The sequence below is a fragment of the Lepidochelys olivacea genome (assembly GCF_965140295.1).
Source record: "Lepidochelys olivacea isolate rLepOli2 genome assembly, chromosome: 5".
Classification (NCBI taxonomy): Eukaryota; Metazoa; Chordata; order Testudines; family Cheloniidae; genus Lepidochelys; species Lepidochelys olivacea.
The window spans coordinates 113,731,004-113,756,749 of record NC_140415.1 but is presented as its reverse complement, the minus strand read 5'-3'; the positions used below and the strand labels follow the sequence as shown (position 1 = coordinate 113,756,749).

Sequence of the window (25,746 nt, the reverse complement as noted above, 5' to 3'; positions counted from 1 at the left end):
CTAAACTAAGAGCACTGAGTAAGAGTTTGTCAAAGCAGGAGGAGCTGTTCCAGCAACCGTCATGGGCGGTAAGAAGGTTCTGAAAGGATGCAGGGACAGCAGGCTCCTTATATTGGTGCATGAGCACACAACAGCACAGGGCACTAGAGCCGGCCTGATGGATACCACTGAGGAAAAAGTCTCCAGTGACGGTGCACACAGTGCACGCACAGCTATCGTGGAATGGACATGCGCAAGCATGCAAAGAAGAAAATTTTGCTTTTTCTTTAAACAGACTGCAGAGAGATTCTTGCTTCTAAATGTGAATCTAATTGCCCGCTCAAATAATTAAAACTATTCTTAACTATTTCCTTCTCCTTAATGAAATAAGCTCATTAGTAATTTTTTTTTAAAAGGACAGACAGACAGCTCCTCTACCTCTGCAAGCACAATTTTCATCCAGGCAGGAAGCAGTCTGTTACTCAAATCTTCTGCTTTCCCATGTCCACAGACTGACAAACCGTGAACTATGCTACCCAATGCCAAAGCAAAACCGGATGTCTGCAGGAAACACAAGATGTCAAAAACACAGATTATAAAACAGCTTTCACAAAAGCCCATGTATTCCTTTTTTAAAAGAAAAACATCCCGCATTCTCCAGATGCAGTACTTCCTACTGATATGTTCATTAACACAAGCTACATCATCATTCAAAATAGCAGGTGCTTTTAAAACCAATAGTTGACTGAAACAAAGACAAAACTACAGGTATCAATTTCAGGAAATCGAATTATATGAAGCATCCAGTTTTACGATGTTGAGCCCTGTCATGTTGTAATCTACCAGTTTTGTGCGTGTCTATGTATACATATCAGGGAATGACGTTGCCCTCTAATGACTGGCTTGAAAAAAGGATAGAGACTGCTACTGCTATCAGTCAACGGACTTCTTTAGGTCAAGTGACAGATACCTGTTTTTTGAGAGCTGAAGAACAAGTGTTGTAGTTCAGAGAGATATTTAGGCCACCATCAGCAAAAGCTTAAGCACCTGCTTAAGTCAATGGCATTACGCGTGTACTTAAAATTAAGCATGTACGTAACTGTGTGCGTTATTTGCAACATATATATTTGTAACTATACCAGACAACATCAAGGCCTCCTTTGCCTTAACCTGGTGACAAGGAAGGAACTAGTGGAATGCAAATTAGTTAATAATGCAATTATTAGGACATCAGCACCTGTATAGACACTCATCATGATCAGAGTGGATTCTCATTACAAGTTTCTACTCCTTGATTCTGTGGGACAAAGTCCGTGCTTTAAGGCAGGGAATTCTCAACCTTCTTCAGTATGGATCATATTTTAATATCAACATTGTCTCCTAGACCAAATCCCCTCCCATTGACAGAATACCTACTTCACAATTACACAACACCCTTGTTGCAACTGCAGCAATTGTTTACATGAAACAGTGACATTAGGCAACAGCATGATGTATTTGTAGCTTCTTTAATGTGATTTAGCAGCTGGAAAAAAGAAGGAACTAGAATCACAGAATCATAGAATATTAGGGTTGGAAGGGTCATCTAGTCCAACCCCCTGCTCAAAGCAGAACCAATCCCCAACTAAATCATCCCAGCCAGGGCTTTGTCAAGCCTGACATTAGAAACCTCTAAGGAAGCAGATTCCACCACCTCCCTAGGTAACCCGTGACAGTGCTTCACCACGCTCCCAGTGAAAAAGTTTTTCCTAATATCCAACCTAAACCTCCCCCACTGCAACTGGAGACCATTACTCCTCATTCTGTCATCTGGTACCACTGAGAACAGTCTAGATCCATCCTCTTTGGAACCCCCTTTCTGGTAGTTGAAAGCAGCTATCAAATCCCCCCTCATTCTTCTCTTCTGCAGACTAAATAATCCCAGTTCCCTCAGCCTCTCCTCATAAGTCATGTGTTCCAGCCCCCTAATCATTTTTGTTGCCCTCCACTGGACTCTTTCCAATTTTTCCACATCCTTCTTGTAGAGTGGGGCCCAAAATTGGACATAGTATTCAAGATGAGGTCTCACCAATGTCGAATAGAGGGAAAGATCACGTCCCTCGATCTGCTGGCAATGCTCCTACTTATACAGCCCAAAATGCCATTAGCCTTCTTGGCAACAAGGGCACACCGTTGACTCATATCCAGCTTCTTGTCCACTGTAACCCCTAGGTCCTTTTCTGCAGAACTGCTGCCTAGCTACTCGGTCCCTAGTCTGTAGCAGTGCATGGGATTCTTCCGTCCTAAGTGCAGGACTCTGCACTTGTCCTTGTTGAACTTCATCAGATTTCTTTTGGCCCAATCCTCCAATTTGTCTAGGTCCCTCTGTATCCTGTCCCTACCTTCCAGCATATCTACCACTCCTCCCAGTTTACTGTCATCTGCAAACTTGCAGAGTGTGCAATCTACGCCATCCTTCAGATGGTTATTGAAGATATTGAACAAAACTAGCCCCAGAACCGACCCTTGGGGCGCTCTGCTTGATACTGGCTGCCAACTAGACATGGAGCCATTGATCACTACCCGTTGAGCCCGATGATCTAGCCAGCTTTCTATCCACCTTATAGTCCATTCATCCAGTCCATACTACTTTAACTTGCTGGCAAGTTAGTATCATAGTATCATGACTAGTATGAATATGAAACTAGTTATATGAATATCATATGACTAGTATCATATGACCAGCAAGCTGTTTGCAGACCACCAGCAAGTGCCCCAGGGACCAAGATGCAGGAGTCTCTGTTTTCGAGGATGGTTTTCTGATGTGAAGAAAAAGGATTACAAAAGTAAATGTTGATTTGTCTCCCATTTCCAGATACATTTACTAGTCTGCTGATTATTGTGAACAGTCCTGTCAGCATTTCCTCTCGGTGACAGAACTTCTCTTTTCCCATTGGTAGAGATTGGCTCGACGAGGAGAAAGAAGCAGTGCTGAAACAAGGCTGTTGGAGCGAAGGGAGTCAAACTGTGACAGAAGGGCAGTCAAGGGATGCTGAAGTAACAAAAGAATGCTGTTTTGATCATCTGTTAGATGGAGATCCTAGAACAGGGATTCTCAAACTTCATTGCACCATGACCCCTTTCTGACAACAAAAATTACTACAGGACCCCAGGAAGGGGGATCAAAGCCTGAGCCCAACCAAGCCCTGCCAGCCCAGGGCATGGGTGGGAGTAAAGCGAAAGCCCCATCTCCCCAGGCCGGGGGACCAAAGCCAAAGCCAAAGCCCAAGCCTAAGCCCAAGGGCTTCAGCCCCAGGCAGTGGGCCTGTAACCTGAGCCTTGCTGCCCAGGGCTGAAGCACTCGGGCCCCGGGCCCCAGCAAGTCTAAGCCAACCCTGGCAACCCCATGAAAATGGGGTCATGACCCACAGTTTGAGAATCGCTGTCCTAGAACACTGACTGTGTGGAAAGGGAAACCCTAGAAGAAGTTGTGGTTGAGACACCAAGCTATTAGGATTGTGTTTGTGATCAGCAGTATGGAGTCTACAGAAAGAGTAGAAATATAATTAAGGCTAAGATTTTATCATGGATATTTTTAGTAACAGTCATGGACAGGTCATGGGCAATAAAGAAAAATCAAGAAAAAAAGCCCCTGACCTGTCCTGACTTTTATTAAAAATATCCATGATAAAATGAGAAGGGACTGGGCAGCTGCGAGGTGGCTGGGATCTCTGGGGTCCCCACCAGTGGTGGGGACTCAGAGTTCCAGGACCCTCTGCCACCAGTGGCAGAGGGGAGCTGTATGGTCCCCTTCCCAGTGACAGGGAGCACTGTGGGGATCCCCCTGCCCTCCATGACAGCAGGGGAGCACTGCTGGGGGCCCCTTGCCCCCTGTGGCAGCAGGGGAGCTGCAGGGCTCCCCTTATCCTCCTGCAGCAGCCCCCCTGCCCTGCCGCAGCAGCCGGGGAGCTACTGGGGGTCTCCCCTGCCGCTGTGGCTGGCAAGGAGTTGCGGGGTACCTCCACTGCACATGGCAGCTGAGAGCTTGGGGGCTCACTGCTTCAGGAGGCAGTGGGTACCTTACAGCTCCCTGCCACTGCAGGTGATGGGACCCTGCAGCTCCCAGCCCCCAGGGCTGAAGTCAGAGAGTTCTTTGGAAGTCATGGATTCTGTGACTTCCTCGACCTCCGTGACAAAACTGTAGCCTTACCTATAATTCAAGAGAACCCAGAGAAAGGCTATTTCCCCAGTGAGAGAAGGTCTCAAGAACAGAACTAGGAAGAAGATATTAATTGGGAGGTTCAAGGTGCTGAGACACCCTGAAATCAAAATGTAAGCTTTTCCCTTAAACATGGTCAGCATATATAAATTCAGTTTTTGTCTCACCCTTTGGTCATGAACAGTTATAGGGAATATACATATCAAACAACTGGCCTTCATTGTACACTCCTCAAATCACACACTTTCAAACAAATACCCAAGAAATCAAGGAATTTCCATCTTATGCTGACATGGGTGCAGTGTTAAAGATACATAGGAAAAGAAACTAATATAATGAAAGAAAGCAGTCCAAACTGTGGATATAACCTGCTGATTATTTTCCGCTAATGTCCGCAACTTGTTCATGATCTCTTCAGCCTCCACTGCCTCTATGATTTTCATGCTGAAAGCACACACGCAGGAACAGGCAATGGAGTAGGCAAGGATCTGAATAAAGGGAAAGGGGGAAAATACAGGTTAAAAAAAAAAAAAAGACAGGTTAACATTTCCCAGGGTGGGAACACATAGGAAACACCTTTTAATGAATACTGTAGATATACACCAAGGCACCTCATTCCCCCACCCCACCCCAGATAATGAGTAACCCACCCCAAATGTATTCAAGGATACCTAATTCTAGGAAACAAGTGAAATAAATTGTGGATACAGTCATTTAGTATAGGAATAAGTCCACTGTAAAATAACCAGACCAATACAAGCTTTCCATGTGGTATCCAATGTTGCTGCATGCTACATGTCAGGATTGTGATAACACTCAAATTTACCGTATCTGGCCATTAACGGACAAACAATCAAACATTAAAATTACACTACTAACTGATACTCCAAACCAAAGGAAATCTAATGTTGAGAGCTAAACATACGCCCTCAACCCAAACTTTTGTGCCCAGGTACTACAGATAGTAAGAGACGTACCTAGTATTTTGAAATGTTTATGAATTCCTATATCTAAACCAAAGCAGTAAATTGTAATTGCTGCCTTAACTCTGGTCTCCTTTGCCTTTGTATATTTTATTCAATCCAGTGTTAGCACAATGCTTGTATTTATTGTCCGTCTGGAGACAGAGTTGTGACATTTAAAGAGCATCCTAAATTCTTCAGTGTTGTGAACAGAAACTTTACGTAAGATTATAAGAGATGGGAGTCTAGGGCCCCCCGGGGGGGCCGCAAGCAGGTTTCAGGGGGTCTGTCAAGCAGGGTTGCTAGACTTGCTAGAACTCAGGGTGGAAAGTTAAAGCCCCACTGTGTGGGTCAGAAGCCCCACCACCTAGAGCTGAAGCCAAAGTCTGAGTAACTTAGCTTTGTGGGGCCCCTGTTGTGTGGTGCCTAGGGCAACTGCCTTGCTTGCTACTCCCTAATGCCTGCCCTGGTTTTTAATCTACTGGATATGCAGAAAAACAGTTGTGGGCCAGGAAGTTTTTATAGCATGTTGTGGGGGATCTCAGAAAGTAAAAAGTTGAGAACCCCTGGTCCCAGGCAATGCAGGATGCTGATGGCTTACGTATTTAAAAACATGCGGTGCTGTTCTGGCATAATTATAGTTACGGTAAAGAAGTTTTTTTACAATTATAAGCCTTATTTTCAGCTGTTTTTAATTTCCTAGAAAGATTCATCCTCTGGACTGATATTTTTCGTGCTTAAGTCCAAAACTACATGCTTAAAAATATTTTGGTAAAATTTTGTTTGACCTTCTACACACAGAGTCACATTTTTCAGTACGTGTAATCAGGAGATCACACAATGAAAGAAAATACTTTGAGGTTATACCACAATGTGCTGTGATCCCATCAGCTCTCAGATGCAGCAAGGTTGGACCAGGTCAGTACTTGGATGGGAGACCTCCAAAGAACACACTAGTGCAACAGGATACAATACTGATGAGTCAGGGATTAACCCTGTATGATGCAGGTGTGGAATGTTGAACATATTGGACAGGAATAAGACAGGGAGTGCAGAAACCTTCCTCACAAACACAAATGGTAAGCTACGGTCCCAACCACTTCTGGTCATCAAAGATTCCATGGCTTTTTTTGTAAGTGTAGTCATGTCCCAGTATCCTGGGCAAACTGTAACTGGCATAATTACATACCTTCTCCCTAAATTCCCTATGGAGTTTCAAATTGAAAAGAAGTATGCTTTACTTCTTATCCCAAAGTCTTTTGTAATGTTAAACAGCTGCTGCATGTCACTCCAGCAGTTGCTGCACTGAACCCTGTGTAAAATTTGTACATCAGTTAAGGTTCAGTAAAGCACTCTAGAATCAATGGGGATGAAACATTACTTTATAGCTATAAAACACTTCATTGCAAAATCCAAGAACTATAGAAGGCTAATCCACAACATATATTGACTGCCAGCAAAAACTGAACTATATAAAAATATACCTTTATTTTAAAAAAGAAAAGAAACAAGTTTTAGTGCTGTACAAAAAAAGTAGAACTCTGTACTGATGGCTTATAAATCCCTTAGAAAAACAGGGGATTATGTAATTCAACTATTCAGCATGCAATGGGCTTAAATGTGACAGGAACAGGCTTTTTTTAAATATAAGCACATGCTCTAATTTGCTCTCTCTCTCAGTCTCCATTACGGTTTCCCCAGTTTTGTCAGCCTCACTAATCAAGTTACATCTCAACTTGAATTGTAAACTCTTTGGGGAAGGGATGACATCTCATTTGTCTGTTAAGTGTCATGCATTTTGGCACTATATAAATAATGTTATGCTTAAACCCCACTCATCTGAGTTTTAAAACACTTGAAAACTGTTATAATGGGAAATGCTGACAAACTCTCAGCCACAGTAGCATTCCTTAGTGCTACAATCACAGGAGCAAGCAAAACGAACTTTCAAAGAAAGGAGCAGAGACCACTTTAAAGGAAGGGTTATCCTCGTTTATCAGTAACTTGCTTTGTGCTTTCTGGGAGACTATCCCTTGCAGCAAGGATTCTACCTAAGAAGAGACAAGGTTTCTATCTAAAAATAGTTTGATGCATTATTTTTTTGTGCCGGTGCTGTATTAAATAAAAAACACAGAATCTCAAATAAGCTTTGTTTAATAAATATAAAGCTAGAATGTTATGATAAAAGAAAAACTAGAGGGCAAAGGTTCATGCATAAAAGAAACATACCTTGGAATTGTGTATCATTAGTCTGGGATGTATGGCTATGTCTTCAGTAAAAATCAGTGTTACGGGTGGGGACAAAGGAAAGGTGGAGGGGATAGAAAGTTATGATTAAAAAAAAAGAGTCCTACCTCCTGGAACGTTCTGCTTTGCTCTTCACTGTCATCCAGGTAGTTACAGAGTTTCCTCAGAGAGGCAGAGACATGAACCCGTGATTCTGTTTGGCTGCTGTGACTCATAAATGAAAGAACCAGTCCTACACCCAAGATGCATCCAGTGCTTAAAAAGAAGAGAAAACATAAAAGGGTTAGGTTTCAGAGTAGCAGCTGTTAGTCTGTATTCACAAAAAGAAAAGGACTACTTGTGGCACCTTAGAGACAAACAAATTTATTTGAGCATAAGCTTTCGTGAGCTACAGCTCACTTCATCAGATGCATGCAGTGGAAAATACAGTGGGGAGATTTACATACATAGAAAACACGAAACAATGGGTGTTACCATACACACTGTAACAAGAGAGTGATCACTTAAGGTGAGCTGTTACCAGTAGGAGAGCGGGGGGGGTGGGGAGGAATTTTGTAGTGATAATCAAGGTGGGCCATTTCAAGCAGTTGACAAGAACGTCTGAGAAATAGTGGGGGGTTGGGGGGGGAATAAACATGGAGAAATAGTTTTACTTTGTGTAATGACCCATCCACTCCAGTCGCTATTCAAGCCTAAGTTAATTGTATCCAGTTTGCAAATTAATTCCAATTCAGCAGTCTCTTGTTGGAGTCTGTTTTTGAAGTTTTTTTGTTGAAGAATTGCCACTTTTAGGTGTAATCGAGTGACAAGAGAGATTGAAGTGTTTTCCAACTGGTTTTTGAATGTTATCATTCTTGATGTCTGATTTGTGTCCATTTATTCTTTTACGTAGAGACTGTCCAGTTTGACCAATGTACATGGCAGAGGGGCATTGCTGGCACATGATGGCATGTATCACATTTGTAGATATGCAGGTGAACGAGCTTCTGATAGTGTGGCTGATGTGATTAGGCCCTGTGATGGTGTCCCCTGAATAGATATGTGGGCACAGCTGGCAACAGGCTTTGTTGCAAGGATAGGTTCCTGGGTTAGTGGTTCTGTGGTGTGGTGTGTGGTTGCTGGTGAGTATTTGCTTCAGGTTGGGAGGCTGTCTGTAAGCAAGGACTGGCCTGTCTCCCAAGATCTGTGAAAGTGATGGGTCGTCCTTCAGGATAGGTTGTAGATCCCTGACGATGCATTGGAGAGGTTTTAGTTGGGGGCTAAAGGTGATGGCTAGGAGCGTTCTGTTATTTTCTTTGTTGGGCCCGTCCTGTAGTAGGTGACTTCTGGGTACTCTTCTGGCTCTGTCAATCTGTTTCTTCACTTCAGCAGGTGGGTATTGTAGTTGTAAGAATGCTTGACAGAGATCTTGTAGGTGTTTGTCTCTATCTGAGGAGTTGGAGCAAATGCGGTTGTAACGTAGAGCTTGGCTGTAGACAATGGATCATATGGTGTGGTCTGGATGAAAGCTGGAGGCATGTAGATAGGAATAGCGTTCAGTAGGTTTCCGGTATAAGGTGGTGTTTATGTGACCATCGCTTATTAGCACCGTAGTGTCCAGGAAGTGGATCTCTTATGTGGACTGGTCCAGGTTGAGGTTGATGGTGGGATGGAAATTGTTGAAATCATGGTGGAATTCCTCAAGGGCTTCTTTTCCAGGGGTCCAGATGATGAAGATGTCATCAATATAGCGCAAGTAGAGTAGGGGCATTAGGGGACGAGAGCTGAGGAAACGTTGTTCTAAGTCAGCCATGAAAATGTTGGCATACTGTGGGGCCATGCGGTACCCATAGCAGCACTGCTGATTTGAAGGTATACATTGTCCCCAAATGTGAAATAGTTATGGGTGAGGACAAAGTCACAAAGTTCAGCTACCAGGTTTGCAGTGACATTATCGGGGATACTGTTCCTGACAGCTTGTAGTCTTTGTGTGGAATGTTGGTGTAGAGGGCTTCTACATCCATAGTGGCCAGGATGGTGTTTTCAAGAAGATCACCGATGGATTGGGAAGAGTTAAGGAAGCCTAGGCTCCTTCTGGATCTATTTTTCAATACTACTCAGGATACTGAGCTGTAGAAACTCAATTTGAACCTATATGGCATTTCAACTGCATAGATACTACTACTATGACTGATACCTAATCTCCTTAAAGGACTGCTCTCTCTCTCTTCCTCACAGACACACAGATAAGAGTTCATTGCCTCTAGAGATGGAGCACTCCCAGCTCTTATGCACATAATATACTATACTGATGTCACTAGCAATATTAACTGTTAAAGTGAACAGTCAATGCAATGTGAAACAAGGAGGGCAGGAGTTCTGGGGACTCTTGTTAAAACTTAGGATATCCTGTTTAAAAAATAACTTCAAGAAATACTTTGGTATTATCTTTAAATATTTAACACTTTCCAACAGCAATTGGCAGTGGCTATAAGGATCAGAGACATTTTTTCCCAGTCTCTATCTATGCCTCAGAGGACAATGAAGATAACCCTCAGCAACAGATACTCCTAAATATCACTGGGATATATGAACTAATGAACAATTGGAAAATTAAATATTTAGAATTATCGCAAGTTATCATATATAAATTTTATATTATAATTTATCCATAAAATATGCAAAAATTAGAGACAAAGTTTGGCTAAAAGAAAAAATGTGTTAGACATAGTTAGATTTCCAATCACAACAATTTCCAGTGTAACAATGCTTTAAAAATTATTTACATTTCATAGGAGAGTGTAAGAGGAATAAAGTTTTGTGAGGAAAACAGTGAATTTATGAGTGATAATTCTTACTTCTCTCTTTTTAAATTGTGTCTATACGGTCATTAAAAACATACCAGTGAAAGTGCCACAGCATGCTCTATGGGATCTTACTGTAATATTTCTGACATAATGACAATAATGGTATTTTCTCTTCCTAGCAGAATAATTCAACCATATATAGTACTGAGGAATATATTGCTCCACAAAGTGCTTCACAAATAATTAATACAAAAATAAAAGTTAAAAGGGCCAATATTATGCATAAGGGCTAAATCCTGAAACCACTGATGGTAACAGGAATTTTTGCCATTGACTACAGTTGGACCAGCAATCTATAAGAAGGTTTAATGATGGAGCGCTGTACCGAAAATGTTTGAAACTTACCCTGTACTGCTGTCAAGCAGATATTTGATCATATTAAACATTTTGCAGAGGCAAATCAATTTATTGTGCACAGATGTTAGATGATTATTTGAATGGAGGCCATTTAATGCCTTGAAAATTTCAGATTTATCAGGCTCATTATTGCACATATACTGAACAGATAAGCATTAACATTCATCTTTTGCCCACAATCAAACTTTTTTGTCCTATCTTGTTTGTTCTTCAAGTAGTTGTAGACTAGTTCAGCTATACCATAGATCAATATAGTAACCAAACATTTGAAAGGCTCTATAAAAATATACCTTAAGGAAGGAAAATATATATTTGGTAAGCCACAAATACTACCACTTATTTGTGACTTATCTTGGCATACTTCAACATTTGGAGCATACATAAACCAAAGAGAGGTCAAAGTTAACCCCATCTTCAACACACACTGTTTTTCTTAGGTTGAAAAGGAAAAAAATTCCCAAGCCAATACGTAATAAAACAAGGACGATATGTTGTTCAATATATTCGCTATCTGCATATTGTGTTGTAACAATTGGATGAAACTGGATGTTCTCTTTGGATTGGTTCTTTTCACCTTGCTTTCTCTGTGATCCTTGTAGAACTGAATTTGTTTAGAGAGATAATATATTCAATGTAAATTTGAACAACAACATAAAAAGGCATTATATAACTATGAATGCAAACACATAGTGAACCTTCTGTGTGTCAATAATGTTGAGAGAGAGAGCCTAATGACTCTACTAGTGACTTAATCATTGAGTTATTTGTCAAAATCCCCCATTTTATATATATTTACACATACACATATACTCAACAGTAATGTGTGTGAATATAGGTTTCTAAATAGTATTTATTTAATTCTCTATCTTAGGGTTTTATACCACCACACATCACTGTAGCATCTGAGCATCTTCCATGTAAAATCAATAGCAATACCAAAGTCCCTATCTGATTGCTTGGAGTGTCTGACATGTCTCTTTTTAGGGGGCCGGGGGAGTAAAGTTTTTGGTTTTCTAAAATGTTATTAGGGTTCTTCCCCCCTTAAGGCTAATTTGTTTCAGGGTAGGATTTTTTGTATGTTTGGTTGGTTGTTTGGGTTTTTGGGTAAGAGGGAGTGTCAATACTGTGTCATTCTTATGGTGGCCTATTGGAAGAGAACGGTTTTGCAAGATTTTAAGTATTTTTTCTGTAATTTACGCAGACTTGCAGCTCTGTAATAGTACAATATGATGGTGTAAACAATCATTTGTTGGTTTAGTTGAACAGATGTTTTATAATATTCATGTAATCTTGTTGCTTATTATAATATTTATTGCTTATTTGAAATAGCTCCCTATCTTTTGGTTTTTTGCCTTAAAATACTAAAGAATTAGTACACTAACAAAAAATGCAAGAGAGAATTATCCTAATTAAACTGAACATCACTAACGTGAACAACACTATTATCAACATAAACAGTCAACGTATCAGTCAAAAGTGTACAGTGTTATGTTAACTCCAGTGTATGCAGTACACACTGCACTGAATTTTTCTATTAAATAGGCACACAAGGAAAAAATCTGTAATGCTCTTTGATACATAGGATGTCTCACTGCATCTCCTAAATGGTGCATATCATGTATTAGTGGCAGTACTGAGCCACTAGTTTGCAAAAAAATTTATACAAACCAAAAGATCTACTGTGCAACAGTGAAAAAATATGGTAGTAAGTGATGTCTTTTCCACTAGATGGCAGTAAGATATAAGACATATCCTCTCCAAGCACATGGCAGCTCCAAGCAGCTAGAGATCTCTCAATAAAAGCTACACACCTTTTAAATCAGGCCAGCATGATGAATTTGCTCTTGGTGACTTATATCACCAGAAGCAACTCTCCCAGAAACATATTAAATAGAAGCAACTTTATTCCAACCACATTTAGAGGGAACATATGTTGGGTGTAAAACTGAACTTTTTCCTTATTTATGTAACATATTATATCTATTTGCAGACAGTTTGTAGCATATTTTTGATGGAACAGAACACCAGAGTATCTTCAGACAATCTCCAGCAGATGAAGGCCAAATGAAATAAACATACTACTGAAGTCACATAGGCAGGAGTGTCTATGGTGCAAAATATAAAGGCTAAAGGAACCCACTTTAAAAACAGCTATTGTTTTAGCTGGACAAGAATCAATAGCAACTAAAGCCTAAAAATACTTCCTTGCTCAGTTTCAAGTTAAGGATTCACACTGCACACCAATTTTATAACTAGCTTAACACTCTTTCCCCCTCCACCCCCCCACTCGCTTTACACTTATATCAAACAGGGGAAAAAAGGCTTTAATCTTTCCTCTTCTCTTCTCCAGTTTTGTGTTCTTCTGTCCGCCTCTCGCTGGCAGGTGCGGGGGAGGGGAGGGACTATTTTGGCTGTTACTGTGAAGCTTTTATCTTAAGCAGCGGTGGGTATAACAATGTGATGCAGCTGATACAACTCCCTGTGCATTCTATGCCAGCCAAGGGCAGAGAAACTCAAATCAGAATCCAAACTAATCTTTCCAACTTCAGAGCCCAATGAAGTACAGCTGTGACCCCTCCTGGGCTTTTGAAGAAGTACAAAGGGGGAGGGGAAGAACAGAAATTGTTGCTCTGATGCCTTTGGTAACAGAAGAATCAACACAAGTGGTCATCATTACAAAGTTAACATTTACCTACAGTGATACCTGAGATATTGCAGATATTTCTCTGTTCCTAGAATAGAAAGTAACTATCATATCTGAGATGCCATTCTGTGGTACATGTTGATTGTTAAGTGGCAACTAATATACAGGAAATCCAGTATGCGGATACTTTTGGGCTTGCCTATGTTGGTAACTATGAATATTCTTCAACAATGTCTTGCCCTGCTGACATACTGCTGCTCCCTTCAAGGAACCCGCAGCATATGACACACATTTGCCTCCCTTCATATTCTTCATGCCATCCACAGCTGTTAATTGAACAGACTGGCTCTCCCAGATAAAGGAGCCATGAGAGGCAGCTGCTCCTATGGCTCAGACTATATTGTGCACACATGCACATTCCAGTAATAGGCTCCAGAGCAGCAGCAGCAACTAGACTCCATTGAACATCTTGGCAGCTATCGAAGAACACAGAGGGGCACTTTCAAAAGTGTCTTTCATTAACGAACATGTGCAGGTAAGGTGCGCAACAATGCTCCACCTCAAATTGCTGCCACTGCCTGCTGCTCCATCGCCAATGAACAAGATAATTGAATTTTTAATCCTAACATGTATGTTAAAATGAGCACGGCAAGGGATTTAAAAGACACAAGACAGGTAGAAGTATTCAAGGACGGACAGGATCAGTCTCCTCATAGCAACAGGTTTGGGGTCCTAAATTCAGAATTTGTGGGTTGAAGCCCTAATGGACTATAAGAATGGTAAAAATCATAGTAAACACTGACATCAGTAATGGAATAAACCTACTTGTACTCCAGACTAGTGTCAAAGCAGCAATCTTCCAATGCATCAAGGGACTTCATTAGAAGTAAATTCATCTGTTGGCCAGATACATCACTACAGGAAAAAAAAAAATAGAAAAGATACTGTTCAGCTCCTCAAGCTGCTTGTGATATTGGTAAGAATGAACTTGCCATTCAACACTGTTTTTTATTTGCTAAAAAAATAGATTTCATACTACGTAAGTGCATGATTGTTCATTTTTTGTGCTTTCACACAAACACATGTACAGCTGAAGTCCACGAATCCACTTCAGCACTCACCACTGTTTCTAACTGGCTCAGTTGTAATGAGGCAGCACTCACACAGAAGCCTGAGACCTTTACTGCTAACACCAAAAAGGAAGAAAACCACAGTAGTACATGGCCCATAAAACTTGGCTGCAGCTGCACCTTTAATTTTTCACAGGCTTAATGTTTTCAGAGACTTAATTTTGTGGCTCACTCTTGAAAAGTTGCTCCCTCACCACCGGCACCACAAATGAAAAGCAAAATCCTTGGATCTTATTTGGAGAAAGAGGCCTGAACATCCTGAACTAACCCCCAAAGGATTTCTTGCTTACAGAATGTGCTGAAAATCCTCTTAAAGAGTAGGAAGGCTTTGGTGTAAATTATCTCTAGGTTCAACTTGAATAGTTTCCTAAGTCAGAGTTTGGTAGCTGAATTTAATACTATGACAAGCGAGAAAATTTGGTGGCAAAAAAGCAAAAACCGACCTGCCTTAATATGCAAGGAATTTTTAAAAAATGTCCTCTTGCTATTCTCCTTTAAAAAAAAAAAAAAGTCAAACTATAGTTCAGGTCCCCTGGTACAGTGGGATGATCTAATCCTGTTTTCTCAGAAGGCTTTTATGGCTTATCTGTAGCTCAGTTGTCACTACTGACTAATTATCAAGAGGCAATGTATCCTCAAACTTTGCTGTAGGTTTTTAAAAAGCAGGGCAATCTTATTTTCCCATTATCCCCTTAGTACTGAATATCAGGGTAGCGCATGAATGCAAAATGCATTTTAGCCAAGGGAGTTGCTTTAGAAACCCTCAGCTTGAAGGGATAAAAATAATAGCTATGCCAGCAAGACCTAAATCAAGTACCTGTATTTTACTATGGGTATAAGCAAACACAAACCCTAAAAGTCATGAAGTTAAAAACATCCATAGCTTAAGCTGAGTGCCTGAATTTCTTGGCAACATTCAGGAATCTGTGGCAATCATCTCGGAGAGTCTCCTTTCAACCTTGCACAGATATGCTGTAAGGTAACTTCTACCAAACAGTCCCTGAGAATGCTGTCGTCACCCCACAGAGTAATGATACACTTTCAAGAAGGTCCGTTATACTGGATACACACAGCTTTTAGAAAGTGGTGTGTTTCATGATGCAGCCAAGAGGTTTAGTATCAGGTGCAAGAAACCAGACATTCTTGTTGTATGTCATACTTCTGCAGCATATAGCTTAACACAAACAGTGACAATCATATTCTTACAATTGTGAATACCACCACACAATGATATAAATAAGGGAAGCTAATCCCCTTAACATTCTTTTTGTGGCTGTATCACTGAAGTGAGTCACACGAGCATCTTCACACCTACACAATTATGAAAACTAAAACGCATCATTAATCTTGAGGGTGTCATGCTGTATTTAAACAAGCACACCTAGCATAGTATGGCAACAATAACAGAGGAGGGGAAGAAGAAGAGATTAATCAAGAAATAAAAAAGATGTTTTAAGTAATCTTGCAAAAGACCTTGGGAATCATTAGACTACAAAATGTAAACACTTTATTCTGCAGAACTTAAATACCACATTACGGGAAGGGGAGGAAGTTAGTTATTTACACACCTGCTGTAGACTGTAATCCATACCTGACTTTTTCTTCACACAAACGTGAGATAAACATCCCCAAAGCAAGGCCTATGTGGATTTGAACAGCTTGAGACTCATCAGCATTTGGTTTCCCAGGTAACCTGGCAGTCAGTACACTCAGGACTTCCTCAACCTTCTCCTTGCAGGATACAATGAAAACTGGCACCAAGAGAGACAAAGCAGTGGCTGCACAGGAGCGAGCAATAGCACTGGCTGTGTTTTCACCAGAATAGGATTTCTAGGACACATTAAAAAAAAAAGATATTTTTGTTCTTTTTTCCAATTTGCGAGGGAAAACAGTATTTTAGGAATATAAAAGTATACCGCATACAGTACTGTAATTGCATTTCTATTTGGGAGCATATAGTATTTCATGGCTTTGCCTCCAGCAACATTTCTTTTCCCCTCATAACCAGTTTAATAATATGGTAATTGAAAATATACATTCTAGAATGAAAATAGGATGAGTAAATATGGAATTAAAAACAAAGTGTGTGAGGGAAATAGGAATTCAATAGCTGGTCTGAGTATAAATACATTTATCTGTTTTCATAGTCAGCTTTCTTACTAAAATATTCAGCAAAGTGATCCAACTCATGTATGTGTCAATAAAAACAGGCATGCGATTCTGTAATTACACAAAGCCAGGAATTTATCAAGAAAAAAAAAAAGCTGCTTTAGCGGCAGGGAAACATCAAGTCCAGGGTGGAGGAACATCAGCAGATCCTGCAAAATTTTTGGTGGAAAAGCTTCCCAGGAGATAGATTATTCATCACAAAGGCTTTAAATTCCTTTTCATTTTAAAAGCTGAAATCCCTGTAACTGCCTCTATTTACAAAGCTATAAATAAAAGCTGATTATACGCAATAGCCTACTATACGTGTATTAGCTTATATATAATTATGGGAAGAAAAAGAAAACTACTCAAATCAGAATGCCAGGTATCCTGTAGAGCAGTGATTTCTACAGGAGGCTTTGTCCTTTGAAATTTACAGACTGAGAAAGTAAAAACATATTTTAAAATATATTGTATTTTTGGAAGAGGGAACTGCTGTGAATGAAGTCCCTGGGATCTGTCTCAAAAATACAATGTATTTTTAAATTGTACCACTTCTGGAGGCAGATGGTTTGGAAGACTGCAACATATTAACTCTAGTACCAACTGAGTCCCTGGATTTCCTTTGACCTTGGCAGTCTGGCATTATATTTGCAAGTGGTGTTAATATTGCACTGATTTTGGTTGTCTGGGCCCTCCCCCGGTAATGACAGAGGTCTAGGGTTGATATTAACTCTTTTAGATCTATCAGTCTTCAGTACTGTTGCCCTTGATGTTTTGTTGATGTGGCTAGATGCAACCGCCTTTTATGGATCAGTTCCTTAAGAAAGATTACAGAGAGAGTTTGTGTACAAATGCTCATTCACCATGAGCCACCTCTTGCATGAGGGACCTCTCACAGGAACCATTCTATTACGCCCCTTCTGTTCAGTCTATGTGAGGCCACTAGGGGAGACGGTGAGAGGGCTGGAGCTGCGGTTCCATCACATGGCTTATACCCCACTCTATGTTCCTCTCATCTAACCCAAGCTGTGTGGTTTCTTTGCTTTTCCTGCAGACTGGCCAAGACAGAAACATAGATAATGACGAGGTGGTTGAAGCTCAGATCAACTTGATATTATTAGGTAGATGGAAGAACTTAGAGAGGGACAGAAGTGGTGTCTTCCATGGGAAAGGAGTTTGCTCACCCTTTATCAATAATGCTCACTGTCATTCAGTGCCCTTGAAGGCTCCTCCTACAAGGTGTTCTACACAAGTATACCATTTTGAAGAGAAACTAGAAAGGAAGCTTTAGCTAATTCAGAACACAGCTGCAGTGTACTTAGCAGTGGTATCTGCACAGAACATATGACACCTGTTTCATGAAGACTACACTGGCTTGCAGTTCACCTCCAGATGCTATTCAAGGGGTTCAGGTTCATACTTTAGGTTCTAGTTATCAGTTTGAAATCAGAAAGGATGTTTCTGCTAATGGTCCCTAGATATGAGAGTTGAACAAAGCATTTTCAGGGGAAGGACCTTGACTGCATAACTCCCCATTCAGAGTCAGAGTTACACAACCTACAGAGCATGATTTAAGAGCCATGTTTTTACTCAAACTCAGAATTTTGATTTGTGGTGTGGTATGAGAATCTATTTAGGTTGATATGCTAACGTTTTATTGTTAAGTTTTCTACATGCAGGTAGAAATGTTATGGAGCTTAGGGTTGTTGTTTATTTAAACTGCAAAATAATAGTAATAATAATAATAATAAAATAGATACCAATAACTGCTGAAACTCAAACAGAGAAGAAAATTCAAGAGAGAGTTGAAGGAAAAAAATCAGAGAAAAAATATACAAATAAGAAGCAAATTTGCTAAAAAATAAAATAAAGCCTTCTCATCCTCCCACACGTCTTTTTGCAAGAATTAATAGCATCAATAAAAACCAAGATTAAACAATTATTTCATACAGTCATCGACATTAAGATCACTAAATCCAAATATCTATTCTCTTGCCCATAATAGTTACTGATTTAACCTCGTTCTCTATATGTTTTTATACTTCTAGATGTACCTGGTAGAACCATGGGAAAACTTGACCTTTAGCACGATAGCGACTGTTCACAATACTAAGGAGTGTTTCTATCACCATAGAAATCCAGTGTTTTGTGGGAAGAAAATCAGGTTCGGTCTACAGGAAATGAAAAATGACATAAGCCAATAAACATTAAATAACAGCTTCCAAATATTAATTCATTTCTATTCTTAAACCAGGCCACATTCAAGGACAGAAGACAGATTCAGCAGCTGAGGTGCCAGCTATGAAGTATTTAGCTACTCAACAAGGGTCTAATTCTGCCACTCTTACTCACGAGTAGCACATTTTATTCCCACAAATCATTCCATGAAGTTGGCAGAATAAGGTATTATTCAATGACAGCAAAGATGGCTGAATCAGGCCTCAAACTAGCAGCAGTAGGGGAAAAAACCCACAGCCCTAAACTGTTATGGCTCAATATGAGCAAGTAACTGGCTGTATCAATTCTCCTAGAGCAAGGCATAAATTAAATGTGGAAACAAAAATCATGGATGAAAACTTGAAAAATTTCAGCCTGAATGAACAGCATGATATTCTCCAAGGACACTATGGTTAAATATTTTGCTCTCTTGAAAAATGACATGGGATCTTTAATTTTACATGGATAGCCACTATATATGGGCAGACAGGACCACAACTTGTGTCTCAGTCAAAGGGCGTCTTTTCATATTTTGTTTAATGGTTTGTGCTGTAACAAGAATAGAATGTATTAAAACAACAGATGCACAAACAGAACATGCACACACAAAATAAACAGTAAACTGAGGTGTAGTGACACAGGAAGTGCAATTTACCAGTGCAATAAATTATGCTTGGATTAACGTGTGCCATGTATGGATGGTACCTCTAACAATGCAGTCCCCTGACCCCATACCCTCAGTAGCAGGCTGGAAATCAGTCCTAAAAAGACCTTTTCCCCTTGAGACAGAAATAAAATGGGTAACAGACAATTTTCTCAGAAACAGGAGGCAGTATGTGCCTCAGTCATAACATTGTTAGCAAAATAGTAATAACAAATATTGTGTGCTTATGTAGTGCTTGCCACCTGGGTCTCTCAAGGTGCTTTACAAAATGAACAAATCCAGCCTTAAAATATGTCTGGGACACTGTACAACCAAAGAAACGGGCTCAGATAGACTGAAACTTGCCCAACGTCCCCTAAAGACTATGACAGAGCTAGAAATAGCACCCAGGGCAGAACAAAGATTATTATTCCACTTGAGAAAAGATGAAAAAACCTACCGTTTGGCATAGGAAATCACATGGCCCTATTTCTATATACCATGTTGTAACAAGTTAATTTAGTAGGTGTAAGTGAATAGTAGTTGTGGGTGTTCAGGATACAAATATTTTATGAATTCGCTTGATTGAATTTGTTCTCTGGCACCCCTTATGGAGAAGAACTTCATTCCATTTCCCAGCAGCACTATTTCTACTAACATGACCCAGGAACTTGCAGACAGAATATATGTCATCATATTTTTTGCTCATTAGCTTGATAAGATGTGTTTAAAACCATCGCTGAACAAACATACTGAGATACAGAGGTAGTTTCCCCCACAATTCAGAAGTCAGTTTTCTAAGGGGGCTATTTACTAATGCTTCCCTACTTGGTATCCTGGTAGAACTGACTGGACAGGCTCCTGAAGGTCACTCATATCAAAAATTCAGTATTGCCAACCCAAAGAGTGAAAACACTGTGAAATGATAAAATCACGGTTTTGGGGTCTGTTTTCTTATTTCTGAACTCTTCCTACCCATAATTATCTGTGGCAATTTACAGTGTTGCTAATTCTTACAAATTAATCACACACAATGCAATTTTTGTCCCTGTTTTATGAGATCTTGCTAGAGAATCCAACCAGCCATCGTGCTCGGCACTGCACAAACACATTCATAAGAGACTGCCCTTGCCCCAAAGAGCTTAAAATCTAGTGAAAAGAGATGGGAATGAGTTTGTGATATGGAACCTGGAGTGGGACGCACTCCACACCCCTCATACAGAAACTACCAAAACTTCCTCCAAGGCAGAGACCCTGGGGGTTTTTCACCTTCCTCGGCAGCGTGGGGCACGGGTCACTTGCTGGAGGATTCTCTGCACCTTGAAGACTTTAAACCACGATTTGAGGACTTCAATAGCTCAGACATAAGTTAGAGGGTTGTTACAGGAGTTGGTAGGTGAGATTCCGTGACCTGCATTGTGCAGGAGTTCAGACTCGACGATCATTATGGTCCCTTCTGACCTTAAAGTCTATGATTCTATGATTCCATTAGGTAGGAACAACTTTTAACTGCCACTGAGCTGGTCTAGAGTCAAACTGGTGACCCATAACTGAAAAGGCTCTATAGCTCTTTAGCTGTGTCCTCAGGTCCCTAATAAGTGCTAATGTCACACCTCTGAGAATAAGGCTTACTTTCTGGAAACATAAGTTGATTAAATCAAATTCAAGTTCCAGCCTTCTTTGGCACTTACACATGTAGGGTCTTCAACACTTTGGCCACACAAGCAAAATCTCAAACACACACTACTGTAAAATGCCCCACCCTGTTCTGACAGATGCTATTAACCAAAGTAAAAACACTAAAAATGCAAGAATGAAACAAATATTAACAGTGAGGCCAAATAACTGTGACAAAGATTGACCTAGCAGCAGGATACCACAGTAACCTAATGGAGACTGGTTTTCAGAAGAATCTTCAGGAAGTCAACAAGTTGAAAACCAGGTACATGGTGGAGAAAACAGGCAGAGTTTTCTGGCACTGGGGCAAGAATACTGGGAGACCACAATGTACCAAGTAAATCTTCATTCCTCTCACTCTTAAAGATATATATATATTCCACTTTAACCTCCTTAAGGCTTTGCATCATGACCCTGTTTTTCATCAATAAAAAGGCTGAATTACTGTCCCTCCAGAGCCTGTCAAAACTGTTACTGCCCTCGACAGAGTGGTCAGTGGAGAACGGTGTGTGGCATTCCCAGCTGCTGGGGCCCTTTACAGCTCTTCCAATCCATGCAGATCCAGTGGGAAGGTAATTAACATAAAACAGATTCAGACTACTAGTTTGTGGTATTTCTATTACACTGAAAAGTTGGGCATAATAATCCTACTTTTCACATTTAGCTACAGTCCACATTTCCCTCTCCTCCTGGTTATATTTTCGGGTATATAAAGCAGCTTCTTGAGCCATACTATCTATAAATTTGTACTATTGTTATACTGGGAAATACCAGCAACTTGTCATCACTTTACCAGCTGAAAAATAAATCCATGTTAATAATGATCTTCAAGCAGAACGAGTGTTCTCCTTTCCTGACCAAATAATGAACCAAGGTTAAGGATTTGAGGTCAACATAAGAAGAATGCCAATGCCCATACTCTGCGGCAGAGGACACAATGACAAAAGTTGTGTGTGTAATTATTTATATACACAAATCACACATACTGTGGATATATCTATTTCTAAAACAAATGATATTTTCCATGTGTGAATTTAGAGCTCATGGCCAGTGCCAGATTGCCAGTCCCAGAAAGTGAAGTCCTCTATTGAGCTGCAGTACAGGTAGAGCACAGACAGTGGCAATGCAACCTCTCTCAAAACATTTTATTAAATCTGATCTGGAGAAAGCAGGAGGGGGAGCCTCACTATCCACTGGATCTTTCTCTGCTCTGACAATACTGACAACAAATGTGTCAATTGTGACTTTGTGTGTGAGGAGGACACGGTCAGATTGAGACCACCAAACTCACTGCGCACAGAGCAGAGCTAGCAGATGGTCTCTACTGAGCAGGACTGGATATGAACGGCTGAGAGAGTGAGGGGTTCTGCATTCCTTTATCAGCTCTCCCAGCCATGCAACCTCCCAGTGCTTTTGTTTTGATTGTAAGTCACATTAAGATGACAAAATAGTGTTTCTAAGCTTTAACTCACCTCTGGTCCTACTTCAGTGTCTGAAGAAAGGCTATTTTCATATTTTGTCACAGCAACTGCAAGGCCAGTTAAAGCTAAGATAGAGTTTCCTTTCACCACTGGGCTGTCCCTATTGAAAAGAATAAACAGTAATTAACAAGACACAAGAGATCCAGAAAATGAAACACACTGTAATAATTGGGAAAGCACATGCCACCAGAGTCCTACATAGCAAATACCAACCTTTCAGCGAGATTCTCAAAGCTAACAACTATCTCAGATGGTTCACTGACCCAATGGAAGTGCCCCACATCTCACCCTCACATCACAGTGAGATGGGAGAGGAAACTAAGCTTACTGTTTCAATAGTTTTCTTTTTTCCCTCTTTGTCATCCGAAGCCTAACACAAACGTGTGTATATGTATATGAGAGAGAGAGAGAGAGACTATTGTTGCATTCAAGTTACTAAAGAAAGTCTGTAGAAGCTAAATAGTCTTCCTCACACCATTTATATATTTTGCTTTTGCTGAAAAGATAAAATTCTTTCTACAGAATCATTTGTCTGATGATGGTACTTATCTTGCAAAAATCTTAACATGGCTGAGTCTAGCAGCCACACTCTTTCAAAAGCATGCAATGATTGGAGAGGTAGGTGCTTATTATAGTAGCAGCAGCAGCGGCATGTAAACACACATAACACGTACACAGCCACAAAACAGGTCTCAGTCTCACCTGGCTATAAACCTTTATGCAGCTAAGTGTTGTGTGGCATTCTTACCACAGAGCATTAAGATTTCATACAAATGTAATAAAGAAAAGTTCCAATATGTGCTAGCACAGAAATGCAACTCTTCCCTGGAAGATTGGAACACTCTCACAGCTGTGCACAGGAATTGCTGACAATGCTGGACAAATGTACGCTCCCTCAGTATTTTGTTATTTTAAAGTTTCTTGTTTATAAACATATCAGTTTCCAATAGCTGTGGAGTTTAGGTGCACGAGTGGCTTAGCCATACTCTTTCAACATATACGGATCAGGCAGTGAAGCAGTAATCATGTCTGCAAGGTTAAAACGCATAAAAGATTCCTAAGTGCCAATGAAATTACAGGGAGAAAACCAGCACCAAGTCTTTTACCTTGTGAGACATCAGGTGCAACTGGAATTATGACCAGCACTGACTCTTTTAAATATGAATTATGCACTAAAGTCACTGTTAGGCACTTTTTGATCTATGCTCTGTGCTTGTGTATGTGGTGGAAATGAGGAAGAAGAAAACTGGGTTTTCATATCCAAGTTTTCCCATCAATTAAAATTTAGATTGCTATCCTCTTGATTTTGAAAATTGCTAGGGAACAGGTACTCTTGTGAGCCTTTCCTGCTAAATTCTTTTAGATGCTTTTTCTTAAGATTTTCCTAAAACAAAGACACTGGCGTTCAGTTTATGTCCAGAAAAGGGACTGCAAAGATAGGCTCCAAGTACTTCTCTGTCATCCTGTAGTCTACCTTTTAGGTATTATGTAGAATAGAATATGTGAAATACCATCATACTGGATGTTGATATAATGTACAGTAATGGTTAGATGAAGTATTCTACATTTCAGTTTCTGTTTTTACACACTGCATCACTGTATTGCATATCCAGAAAGACTGCTCAACTACTACTATAAATATGTACTACTCTGAAAGCTCAAACCCATTCTCCTTTCTTTAGAGATTTCTTTTTGCATCTGAAAATAGTTTTTTTGATAAGGCAGATGAGCGTCTTAATGGAATGTCACTGACTTTTCAGCTCTGGGACACTAAGTCCAGACCATTCTGGATCAAAGATAGTTAAAATAATTTTTATTAGGTGGCTAGTTCATTTCTCAGAGTATTCTTCTTATGTTACCTTAAATCACTTCTGAATTTACTGATGGAGTCATTTATTTTTATGTCTACTGCTAGTGACAGTGGTTGCACTCTAAAATGCCTCAGCTGTTAGACACTTTTAAATTATCCCCACCTCACCTGGGTGCCTTAAATTCATAAAAAACAATCCACTGTCATAGAACAAAATATCAGCCTGTCAGCATAAAGACCAACACCACAGACCCCCAAACCAGTAGGTTCTATGAGAAAAAACAAAAATGTTTCAAAAACTAGACCATTCTATCCTGGAATTTATTGAAGTTAGACTAGAAAAAAACACAAAACATAGCAAAAGCTCCAGCGGCATGGTCTGTCCATGGGAATCCCTGGAAGCTAGCCATGAAGAGAGTGTAACCCTAGGAACCAACAGTGAAAAGTTACCTAACGAACTAATTTGACCAGTGAACTATTTTCATAACAAAAACCTTGTACATTCTTTTTCAAGAAATTGGCTCTTGTTACTTAGAGCCAGGAAATGACATTCTGAGAGTTCATTATGCTTCTCTGTATTGTATCTTGCTCTTTATAGTAGTTACACAAAGGATTTCAACCTTTAGTTCTCTAACTTTTCATAGGCATTTAATGAGTAGCTAAAATATAGAGTTCAATTTTAATCAGTTCCTCTTCTTCATCCCATCCTCCATCCAGGAGTGAACCACCTGAAGGTGGATTGGAGGGAAACATATGGATGTGAACATTTCTAACAGCAGCATTCACCAAGAATAGCTGCATGGTTAAAGAGGCAAAAACCTTCAAAAACTTTACAGAAATTTTGAATATCTAGAACTGCCAGAACTTTGAATTTCCCAATATATTTAAAACTAATCTTCTCTGCAGCTCCAGCAGGTACCACCCACTGAATCAGCCTATGATAAATAGCACTGTGGTTCTATCACTGCTGCAATCTCCATGACAGAGCCTATGATTTTAAGAGTTATTTTTATCCAGATTAGTGGCTTTTGGCACTTCTGTCTGGTAGAGCACAAGAAGCTGTTATCCAGGTTAACCAACTGGAGGGCACAGTGAAGTGATATCCATCAATGAAGTACGTGTATGCAGGGAAGAAATCAAGCCACTAGCAACCATCCCTAAAGCCTTTCAGTGGTGTTTGAGGGTGGGACCAGAGTGTTCATTGCTAACCCAATGCCATGAGCTAACATGCCAATGTCAGTCTTCAGAGTAACAGCCGTGTTAGTCTGTATTCGCAAAAAGAAAAGGAGTACTTGTGGCACTTTAGAGACTAACCAATTTATTTGAGCATGAGCTTTCGTGAGCTACAGCTCACTTCAGTCTGAAAACATATCTGCATCTACCTTCAGGAGGGAGAGGGGTCTG

General features: G+C 40.2%; 1 protein-coding gene across 4 annotated transcripts in view; it reads right to left on the bottom strand.

Moving 5' to 3' along the window:
- FOCAD (focadhesin) overlaps positions 1 to 25,746 on the bottom strand; it is a 199,783-nt gene that overhangs the window by 24,983 nt on the left and 149,054 nt on the right. For all 4 annotated transcript variants that reach the window (XM_084627726.1, XM_084627728.1, XM_084627727.1 and 1 more), the window contains 7 exons: positions 22,524 to 22,632; positions 18,569 to 18,685; positions 15,955 to 16,193; positions 14,059 to 14,148; positions 7,494 to 7,641; positions 4,546 to 4,665; positions 418 to 540 (listed from right to left, as the gene is read on the bottom strand). In XM_084627726.1, coding sequence (XP_084483852.1) covers positions 418 to 540; positions 4,546 to 4,665; positions 7,494 to 7,641; positions 14,059 to 14,148; positions 15,955 to 16,193; positions 18,569 to 18,685; positions 22,524 to 22,632 — 946 coding nt within the window. The remainder of the gene's footprint in view (positions 1 to 417; positions 541 to 4,545; positions 4,666 to 7,493; positions 7,642 to 14,058; positions 14,149 to 15,954; positions 16,194 to 18,568; positions 18,686 to 22,523; positions 22,633 to 25,746) is intronic.